This window comes from Sipha flava, unplaced genomic scaffold (genome assembly GCF_003268045.1).
Source record: "Sipha flava isolate LNK unplaced genomic scaffold, YSA_version1 237_pilon_pilon, whole genome shotgun sequence".
NCBI lineage: Eukaryota > Metazoa > Arthropoda > Insecta > Hemiptera > Aphididae > Sipha > Sipha flava.
This window is the reverse complement of record NW_020272879.1, coordinates 46063-56742: the sequence shown is the minus strand read 5'-3', so window position 1 is coordinate 56742 and position 10680 is coordinate 46063. Positions and strand designations below refer to the sequence as shown.

The window sequence follows — 10680 nt, the reverse complement described above, 5'->3', positions numbered from 1 at the left end:
TTGTTTATTATATAGGAACAACAATTTTTTTCCGTAATAAAAAACAGGGGCACCATTTCAGTGTTTTTTAAGGGGGTGCAAGCAATTAAAGAGGCCAATTTTTTCCCACCACCAGGCCAACATTTATGATTAGCAGTGATTACTGATCAGCCAAGGTGCATGCACAACATTAAAGATTGGAAAACTGAAGACCAAAGTGGCAAGGCCATGTATCAGTGACACCTAGGCCAATAATTGAAAATGAAAAAAAATCAGGGTGTGCAAGTGCATATCCTGCTCGCCCCTGATAAAAAATATTATATTATTAAATAAAAAAAATTGGTTCTCCTATAATACGCAAGTTGATTAACTATTATGAATTTTCAACTATATAATATAACATATAAATACAAATATATATTATATACAATACATTTAAAATCTTATTTAATTTATAAACCAGTGATATGAACTTAGACATGAAAACATATTCAATGCGAAATAACACAAAACTATGAGAAACATAGTGTCAGAACGCCACGAAACAGTATGAAACGATTTTTTCGCGTAATTTGATTTTGTCAATTTAATGCCTTGTTTGAGAAACACTGCGAAACGGTTTTCACGAAAAAGCTATACACACCAGGGGCGTATTTAGACTTACTTCTAGAGGGGAGGGGGCAACTCAATTTTTTTTTTAATTCAAGCTCAACATTTACAAGTAAAATTTTTGGTAATTGGTGAATCCTTAATATGTTTGGTTTTTTTTTTTTTTAATCTAATCTTTTTTAACACCTGTCTGTGTTTTGAAAGTTATGCTTGTGTTTTATTTGATTTTTCATTAAGTATGGACACTAAGTATCGTTATAATCGCGAACGCCCTCTTCACCTCCGCTAAAATACGCTCCTGATACACACTATTCACGAAATTAAACGAAACACGAAACGCGAAACATCCATAGTGTAGAGCGACCTAATGACATACACATATCACAAACGTTCACACTAGTGATATAAATGTTGTGACATGATACAAACATATATTTAGAATTATACTGAAACTTATGGATCCATCTTGACGGAAATATCTCGATTGTTCCCACGATAAATTATTTCTGAATACGAGCAACAGCCACATAAAAACTAGATTTTACAGTGCGCAGTTGTATTTAATTACCAATTTTTTTTTGTATTTGTTAAAATATCCGTGTTTTATATTTTGTATTTTGTATTCATTGTTATAAACCATGGAAGCGTGAAAGAATTGCGACTGCCATTATTTTTATGGAAAATTTGAGCAAAAAAAGAAAAAAAGGGCGAGAAAAGTGTGGGAACGCAAAAGGCTTCAAAGTAAAGAATTGTACGGTACACATCTTACATCAAAGTTTCTCACCCTTCACCAATTTCTTATATCCTTATATTTTGGAGACTTTTGGATTCTAAAGACGAGGATTATTTTCAAAACCTTCAATAAATTTGAGGGTGTCCCAAACATCCACTATTTTTTTTTTTTAACTTGATGTCATAATCGACGTTATAATTTTAAAACTTACAAAAATAAAATAGTTTTAAAAATATCAGAAACCAAACATCAAACTGTAATTGTCAACTATCATCTGTTTTTATTCATCAAAACGACAGTATATTCATCATACCGTCGGCGCTTATTTCGGACATGTTCAGATAGATACAAGAATTGTCACGAGACTTGTGTCATGGGAATTATAGATAAGTGTACGACAGTTCATACGTTGAAATTTTACTGTCATACAGTTATTTCGTTATAAAAGTGTCCGTCGTGTGAATCCGGCTTTAGAATATAAGGAATACTCAATTTATTTATAAAACTACTACTACCAATATCCGCACGGCGTCGACCGTGGAAAAATTGGACATCACACACCCTTTAAATTTACATTTTTTTGCTAAACATAATTGTATGTATTTTTTTTTTTCAATTTTGAAACGAAACGATCATCTGGGACTTTATCGATGTCTTATTCGCTTGGGAGGGGTAGAGGCACTTATACCCCTTCTCTAAAAAGAGAATTTAGACGTGTGTGGACTTCACTCTCAGTAGAGTGGGAGGTCCGGTGGGAGACAGAGTAGGCAACCAGAATGACGGCAGGGGAGGGAGACTACAGACAATTTTGCAGAATATTTTTTGCACTGAGCCGGGTTCGAACTGGTGACTTCGCACGTCGTGGCCACATTGTGTGACTACTGTACCACTCTGCCACAATTATATATATTGAATAAAAATATCGAAATTTTCTAAATATAGGAACTATAAACAGTATAAAATATATAAATTACCTGTGCAGGTATTTTGATAATTTAAAGATTTAAAAAAATTTTTGTAGATTACGTCGTCGACTTTTTCCAGATGAGGGAGAAAAATGTACAAATTAAATTTGAATGTTACTCGTGACAGAGCAACGGACAGATGACCGTGGAAAAAACATTGGACTCTTAGGTCAATTCCATTAACGTTAAGTGTTTGTCACTGTGTTTTATGTATATTTATTTCAAAGGCTAATGTAATGGGTAATAGCTATGTTAATCTATCAATAGTAACAATGAACAAAACCAAGACCAAGACTATGACAGTCTTGATCTTGGTACTGGTGCTGTAGATCTATTATAGTCTTGGTCTTACTGTAAGACTCTTGCAATTATTTAAAATTGAAAGAAAAATGTTTGGCTAGGAGTTTGTAGAATTTGATAATCGTACAGTAAACAATTTTACAGTATTACAAGAATAGCACACGAAATATATTGTACAATATACTAATACTCCAAATATCAATTATAATTAAACTCTTTTATTATACAGAGTATTTTTTTAACGTGAACCAGTTAATATCTCGGGAAGCTTTAGGAATTTTAAAATAATTAATTTTTTTGACTTTCTAGGTTTTACTATTTTACACTGTGTTCAATTTTGATAATTTTAACTTCCTCCCTTATTTGGTGAAACAGCAGCGCGGCCGAATCAGCTATAAAGTATAAAAATAACATATTACAATTTACCATCATGGTTACATAATATATCACTGGTTACTGATTCCTGGTATACGGTCTTATCACTTATAATTCAACTGAGAACCGACACAATATGAAAACCCAATAACACTGTAACTTTAGGAAATAGATTTATTTATCTATTTTATGTGAAATATATCATATTTATCACTCAATCAATTCTGTGTTATGGTAAGATAATAAAAATACAGAGAAACCAAAAATTGTCAATTTGGAAAAACTAATACTTTATAGTTTATACATGTAGGATCAATAGGAATAACGTTAGACAAATTTTAACCATAGGCTCAATATATTACAACGTAACAACAAATTATAAAACACTTAAAAACAAATAAAGTATGTAACAACTAGATATAACACTCTTCACAATAACTCGTCGGGCGTAACAACATCACTGCCCTCTCTAGAAAAGTCATCACACCGCCTTGGGTTGGCCTGACTAACCTCAGTATTACCATCCCACATTCTCCTACCTTAAACAGCATCCGCCTCAGAAGCAGTGTCTTCATCATCTGACTCTTCAGCTTGATCTTGGTCAACGGAACGCCATAGCTTCATATAATCAGCGCAGAAGTAGCTTTGCTCGGGTCCCTCATGTGTGCCGACTCTTAGCACCTTATAACGTTCATTACTTTTGCTTCCTATTACTTGATAATGTCCTAAAAACTTTCTGCATAGCTTCGAACTTGGTAAGAACTGTGTTCTCTTGATAGCAACTAGATCCCCTAGTCGGTAACTGACGGCCTCCTTTCTGAACTTGTTAAACGCGCGTTGTTGTTGGATCTGCGCCTTCTGGATCTGTTTCTTTGCGAACTGTCTATTTTCTTCCTGACCTTCCTCATGACACCTGGACATATTCAATCTGCACTACTTCTTTGATTGACTGATACTCTGGGTGGTTCATCTCTACTCCGAAAACTAATTTGAATGGAGTCATCCCTATGGAACGCTGATATGACCCATTAAACGCTATCTAGACTTTTTGTACCTGACAATACCACTGACCAGGCTCAGTCATATTTAATTTCGATAATACATTTATAATAATGGTATTCAATCTTTCCACTTGACCATTATCCCTTGGTACACCTGTGGTTTAAGAATGTGACGGATCTCTCGTTTTGTTCAATAATTACTAAAGTCTTTTGAAGTGATGCAGTCCCTATATCCGATACTAGTTTTTCCGGATTACCAAAAGTAGTCTCCATCACTGTCAACTTGTCGATGACCTCTTTAGCTGAGACACTTCTAGTAGGAAATACCAGCAGAACTCGGTGAACCCATCGATTACAGACAGAATGTGTCGGTATCCCTTCGGTGTTGGTGTCAGCGGACCAAGGAAATCTATATGCCACATGGACAAAATGGACAAAATGGTGTCTCCTTTATCAATGCTGTATAGGAAGCCCTCTTTTCTGCCTTGCTTCCGATTAGCAAGTATACAAGTGACACAATTATTTATCACCTTTCCAATTTTATTCCTTAGGTCAGTGATGGAATATTGACGTTGGATCAGGGCTTCAGTCTTCATTATTCCAAAATGACCAATGTGGTGTGCATTCCTTATTACTTCATTTTGCATCTTACATGGAACCACTAGTAAATTTTAGCCATTACGAATCTCATATATTAGTCCTCCAACTGTAGTGAAAATTTGATCGTCGATATTCATCTGTTGTATGCAGAGATCTTCCTGTTGAGCAACTCTAAGTCGTGAATTTACTGTGGATTACCATACACATAAGATACCGGCTCAGAGAATCAACGTGAGGCATCCGTGAGCCAGCCTTATATTCAATACGTGTGTGGAGTTAGCCCCCCAACTATAAAAAATACTTTCCAAAATAATTGTAACCTTATTTTCTTAGTTTGTAACTATTTATAACCAAGTTTTTAGAATTTGTAACCTCATACTTTTCAAGCTACAGGTACTTTCTCAATGAGGGGCTAACTTTACGCAGCCCCCCCCCCACTTCAACAAAATCGTCCAAAACAAGTTGTAACTTATAAAATCTAATTTTTAATCATTTGTAACCAACTTTTTGAAATTTGTAACCTCTTCAATTTTGAGTAGTCATCGATTTCCCTATGGGGGGCTGACACTCCCAATTCAATGAAATCGTCCTATACAAGTTGTAACTTATAAAACTCAATTTGTAACTATTTGTAACCAACTTTTTAGAATTTGTAGCCTCGGCCCTTCCGAGTAATCGTAAATTTCTCAATGAGGGTTAGTTATCTTATAATAAGTTATGAGTGCTAATAATTTATTACACATGTTCATAAATTGAATATTTTATAAAACATATTTTATTTAAGATTTTAGCCTAATCGAATAAAAATAAAAGTAAAATTCTAGTTAATTAAGACATATTCAATCTAGATTTTTTTTTTTATTAAATTTAGATTTCTTTTCATCAACTTACGATATGTTCTAGGCGAATTAATTTAATTGGATGATATTACAAATTACAATCTTAACTTTTTTATAAAGATATCTACTTAGGGAAATCCATCGGGATTCAAAATTGATGAGGTTACAAATTCTAAAAACTTGATTACAAATAGTTACGAATTAAGAAAATAAGGTTACAATTATTTTGGAAAGCATTTTTATAGTTGGGGGCTAAGTTCACACACGTATATTCAATGACGTAATCGTATTCGATAATCATTAACACCCATCTGGCTATTCTGGTGGCCAGTTACTTTTTTTCTAGAGTCTTGATAAATGTAACACAGTCCGTCACTATTTTGAACCTTAGACCCAGTAGGTAGACACAAAACTTTTTTAACGCATCTACTGTCGGTAGGACCTCAAGTTCGTAGCTATGAAATTTCTGTTGGGTTTCGGATGTTTTCTTACTCATATAACAGATCGGATGCAATCGTTTATCATCATTATTGTCGGCCAGCAGCAACACAGCTCCAAAACCGAACTGGATGGCATCTGTATGTGACTTGGTGCGGACAACATCGGAGTTATAAATCTTGAGTACTGGCGCTGCTGAAAGACATTGCTTTAAACTGTTCTCCGCTGCCTCCTGAGGTTATTCCATACGAAACAGCACTCCTTGCTTCAACAAATTGCTCAGTAGTAGTGTAATTTGTGAATATCCACGTATAAACCTACGGAAGTATCCAGTAAGACCTAAAAAGCTCTGTATGACGGCTTTGGCACTTCTTGGTAGTGGAAACTTCTGTACAGCGATTGTCTTTGCTTCTGATGGACTCACCTCAGTGTGTCGGATACGGTAGCCCAAGGAATCTATTGAGTCCTTTAAAAATTGGCATTTGGACCACTTAATGTCCAATCCATTTTTAGCTGCAACCTGTAATACAGTCATTAATCACACCAAGCCTTCCTCAACATTTACCGCTACCACAATCAGGTCGTTCATGTAGGCTAATAGGTAGCTAAGCCGAATGAAGTCACGGAAAATGAAATTTTCGAAAAAGCTCGAAAAGTCGAAGCGTGTCATCTTTTTTCTTCACCAACACGACAGGGCTGGCATCTGAGCAACTGGGCTGAATGACACCTTCGGACAACCATTCCTAGATCTGCTTATCTACTGCCATCTTCTCTCGCGGCTTACCCTTAGCACAGCGTTAGTCTGGAATAATGATCGACTTAAAATAACATCGTACCCTATAGGCACCATTTGACACAGAATGCACGTCAACATGGTAGCTTTCCCCATCCACGGTCAGCTTACATTTGAAACGACAATCTGTTTGAAAACACGTATCGGCTGATTGATTCAACTTTGTACGGATTGGGATGCTGTGCATGCCACTCAACTTTTTTAAAAATGATTCACGACACAAATGTATATCAAATCCAGTGTCAACAAGGGCCAACGCCTCTTGGCCCAGGATATATACAGGTTCTATAATCCTATCATCAGTATTATGAGTGTTAACCTGGTAGACATTGGTGGGCCCATTCGAACGGCCAATAGCACCTGCATGATAGTTTTCGGACTTAGTTGGACAAGCAAACGATTTATGTCCATAATCTCGACAAGCAAAGCATTTGGGCCCTTTGCCCGCATCGGGACACTCCCGCGACTGGTGTCCTCGATCACCACAATTGTAGCACCTTACTTCTACCGGTCTGTTATGTGCAGGTGCAGGAGAAACATTCCTGGACTCAGCGTTTCCTCTTTCACATATCCTGTCACACAACTCCAACTTAACTTTGAATTCAGGGATAGAAGTTAGTAGTATGTATTTGTATGTTCCGAGTCCGTTTTTTACAAGGGGTGATTCATAATATTTGATTGACAGTCACACGGTAAACTTTTTTTAGTTACTGTTCTCGCGATTTTTCAAAAACCTATATGTATGTTCCGAGTCCATTTTTTTACAGGGGGAAATCCAAAGTAGTTGACCGACAGTCCAACGATAAACTTTTTTTAGTTACCAAGTAAAAATGTACACTAAATATTTTTTACACATTTTTTATTCACATTCGTTATTCAATAAATGCAAAATACTCTTCAATCACATTAAGATTGAATAACAATACTTTAGCATTAAGTATAATTGATCTTTGTCTAAAACAAATTCAAATTTGTATAGAATCAAATATAGAAAAACAGAAAAAAATGAATTACTATCAAAATTGTTATAATTTGTTCTATTCAACATTAAAAGAATCCATATCAAATCTTCCAGCTAGCTATCAATCAAATGCTTTTACATATTAATTTATACAAAATTATGATTATGACTCAGATTTAGAATATATGTGTTTAATGAGCGAAATTCAACAGTTTCAGTACGTACCGTTGTCAAATCTAATACTGCAAAATTTATATCAATAGAACAATAATTAAAATATTGAAGTAAGTATTCAATGTATGACATTTTATTTAAATTATAAAATATATATAATATAAACACTACTTATTTATATTATATATATGTATTGTATAATTTACTGTATGTTATCACTCCATAATTGTATATTATTATAATTTAAAATCTAATAAAGTAGTCAACATCAAAAAAAGATAGTTATATATTTATTTATTATTGAATGATAAATTATTTACTTTTATAGCATTTATTTATCATTTTTTAAAGTTCTCAATGGAGATTTTTTTTTTAGTATAATACTAAAAAATATCACATTTTTTTTTAAACAAATTTAAACGTAATATTCAAGTAAAAAATTATATTTTCATTTTTTCAATATATAATTTTCAATTCAAATTCAATTCAAATTTTTATTGGTCATCATTTTTTTTTTCGGGTCAGCCATAAAACGATCTAAAATTAGCTCGATTGTTGATTGTAGAGTGTTGTTTATATTTATGTAGTTGCTCTTTTGATCTGATGTCATTTTAATTAAACATTCAGCATGTTTCCAGCTAAAAATTGAAAATGGTTAATACACAATTATTTAAGATTTCATATTTAATATCATCTTTCCTGAGGCGGAACATTAGCAATTTTATCAGCCTTGAAATGCTGAACCACCCAATAGTATTGACCAGCTGGTGTCGGACATTTTAAAGTATAGTTTTTTTCTGCTTCTCTTATTACTATACTATCACTTAATTCTGTCAGTAAATTATTATATTTTTTAGATTTTATTATAAAATTAAGTTTTTCTTTATATGATACAACCTAAATATAAAAATATGAATTAGTTTAACAATTAATTTTTGTTACAAATTTAAAAAAAAAAAAAAATGAAAATAAAACAGTGCTACACTGTCATATAAAAAATTTTTTATAATAGACTTGTAGTATAATCATAAATTTCATTTGTGATCATGTTCCACAAAAACGATCGGTTATGGGTACGATGAGTCTAGCGTGCAGATGGCAAAGTTTCAGTGTCTCTTTAGAATTTGATGTTGTGAGTATATCAGCCTAATATTAGCTGTCCGACGTATGCCATTATAACGACTCTTTTATGCCTCTATAGTTGAATCTGAATCAGATTATTCAGTGGTTGTGATATTCGTGGATTATTTTACAGTCTATTCAAATGTTAAATCAAAATGTGTAAAAATAAATGTGAAAATTATTTTAGTCAAATAAAAAAATGTGTAAAAAATATTTAGTGTACATTTTTACACGGTAACTAAAAGAAGTTTACAGTTGGACTGTCGGTCAAAAACTTTGAATCTCCCCCCTGTAAAAAATGGACTCAGAACATACAAATACGCACTACTGACGATGCACCATATAGTATACTATTGCTGACAACCACATCTAAAATTCCACAAATAATGTAGTCAATCAGCGCGTCATCAGAGACACCTCCTTGCATTGCCAATTCACGCATGCGACACAGGTACTGCAACGTTTCATTTTGCTGCTTAAAATCGGTGGAGAGCAATTGGTGAACATCTGCTGTTAGCCGACTACAGAACTCACTAAGCAACCAAGTGCGTAACACTGACCATGAGCTCAAACCATCTTCTGACCTAACAAAAGCCTGTGCCATTCCTGAGAGCAAGTGTTTACAGTAAACAAACTTGTGTAGGTCTGATCAAGCGCACAACAACGCCATTTCATCGAAGTCACTGAGCCACTTCACCACCGAACAATAACCCTCACCCGTGTAAGGTAACAACGCATCTTGGACATCGCCGAATTTGATCGTATTGCTACTTGTAGCTTCAGTCTCGACGTGAAAAATATTAATGCTCTAAGTTTGCTTCCTGGCCACTGACTTCTGTTTACGAGTAGGCATTATATGAACGGAATTCTCACGATCACACAGCACACTAACAACAATTAGCCGTAATCGCGGTTCGTGCTTTATCAATGATAACAGCTCACAACTCGCGCAATCACATCACTTGATGCAAATACCACGGTAGGTTAGCTAATAACCACAGTACTGATACGATAAACTTCGTTGCCGATAAACGACAATTTGAGGTAATGCAAATGGCGATGTACAACAACCTCAAACGCACCACGTTTTTTCCATGCATGACACAACAAAGGCCTACCGTGTATGTCGAACGACAATTTAAGACACGAGTAAGCGGCGAATTTCGAACCACGCACTATTACATAAACAAACGGCACTCGCGAACAAGACAATCGGTACGGGTCTCTTCGCACAGGCTAGACAATTCAGAATAACAGATTTTCGACTACGATCCCGGACAGGCCCCCAAAATGTGAGATTAGTAGGAATAACGTTAGACGAATGTTAACCTTAGGCTCAATATATTACAACGCAACAACAAATTACAAAACACTTAAAAACAAACAAAGTATGTAACAACTATAACTCTTTACAAAGACTCGTCGGGCGTCACGGACGCCCTCTCCAGACAGGTCATCATACCGCCTTGGATTGGCCTGACCAACCCCAGTGTTACCATCCCATATACATATTATGTTTTTTGTTTTATATTCAAGAAGATATGTTGTATAATTTGTTAATTTATTTAATATAATGTATATTTCTATATTAGATTGATGAGTTATAACTAGTAAATTACAAAATAAATATTTTTTAAAACAATATGGTATATCTTAATTACTATAGATAATGATTATAATAAACATAACATTTTTTCATTTTAAAACAAAGTAAACCAATAATTCCTATGTATTTGGAAAAATAATTCATAAATATGTAGATATAAATGTATATGACATAGAATTTACTTG

At 34.2% G+C, this 10680-nt stretch overlaps 1 protein-coding gene across 2 annotated transcripts; it reads right to left on the bottom strand.

Moving 5' to 3' along the window:
- Nucleotides 1–8237: 8237 nt before the first annotated feature.
- Nucleotides 8238–10369, bottom strand: LOC112683921. Of its 2 annotated transcripts, none has more exons than XM_025555132.1 (2): nt 9215–10369; nt 8238–8664 (listed from the first exon to the last, which is right to left on the bottom strand). In XM_025555132.1, the coding sequence occupies exons 1-2, from the start codon at nt 9491–9493 to the stop codon at nt 8458–8460; spliced, it is 486 nt and encodes a 161-aa protein (XP_025410917.1). In that variant the 5' UTR covers nt 9494–10369; the 3' UTR covers nt 8238–8457. The 2 variants fall into 2 exon arrangements, with proteins under 2 accessions (XP_025410917.1, XP_025410919.1); XM_025555134.1 differs by having other exon boundaries at nt 8244–8405; nt 9215–10364.
- Between the last annotated feature and the right edge of the window lie 311 nt (nt 10370–10680).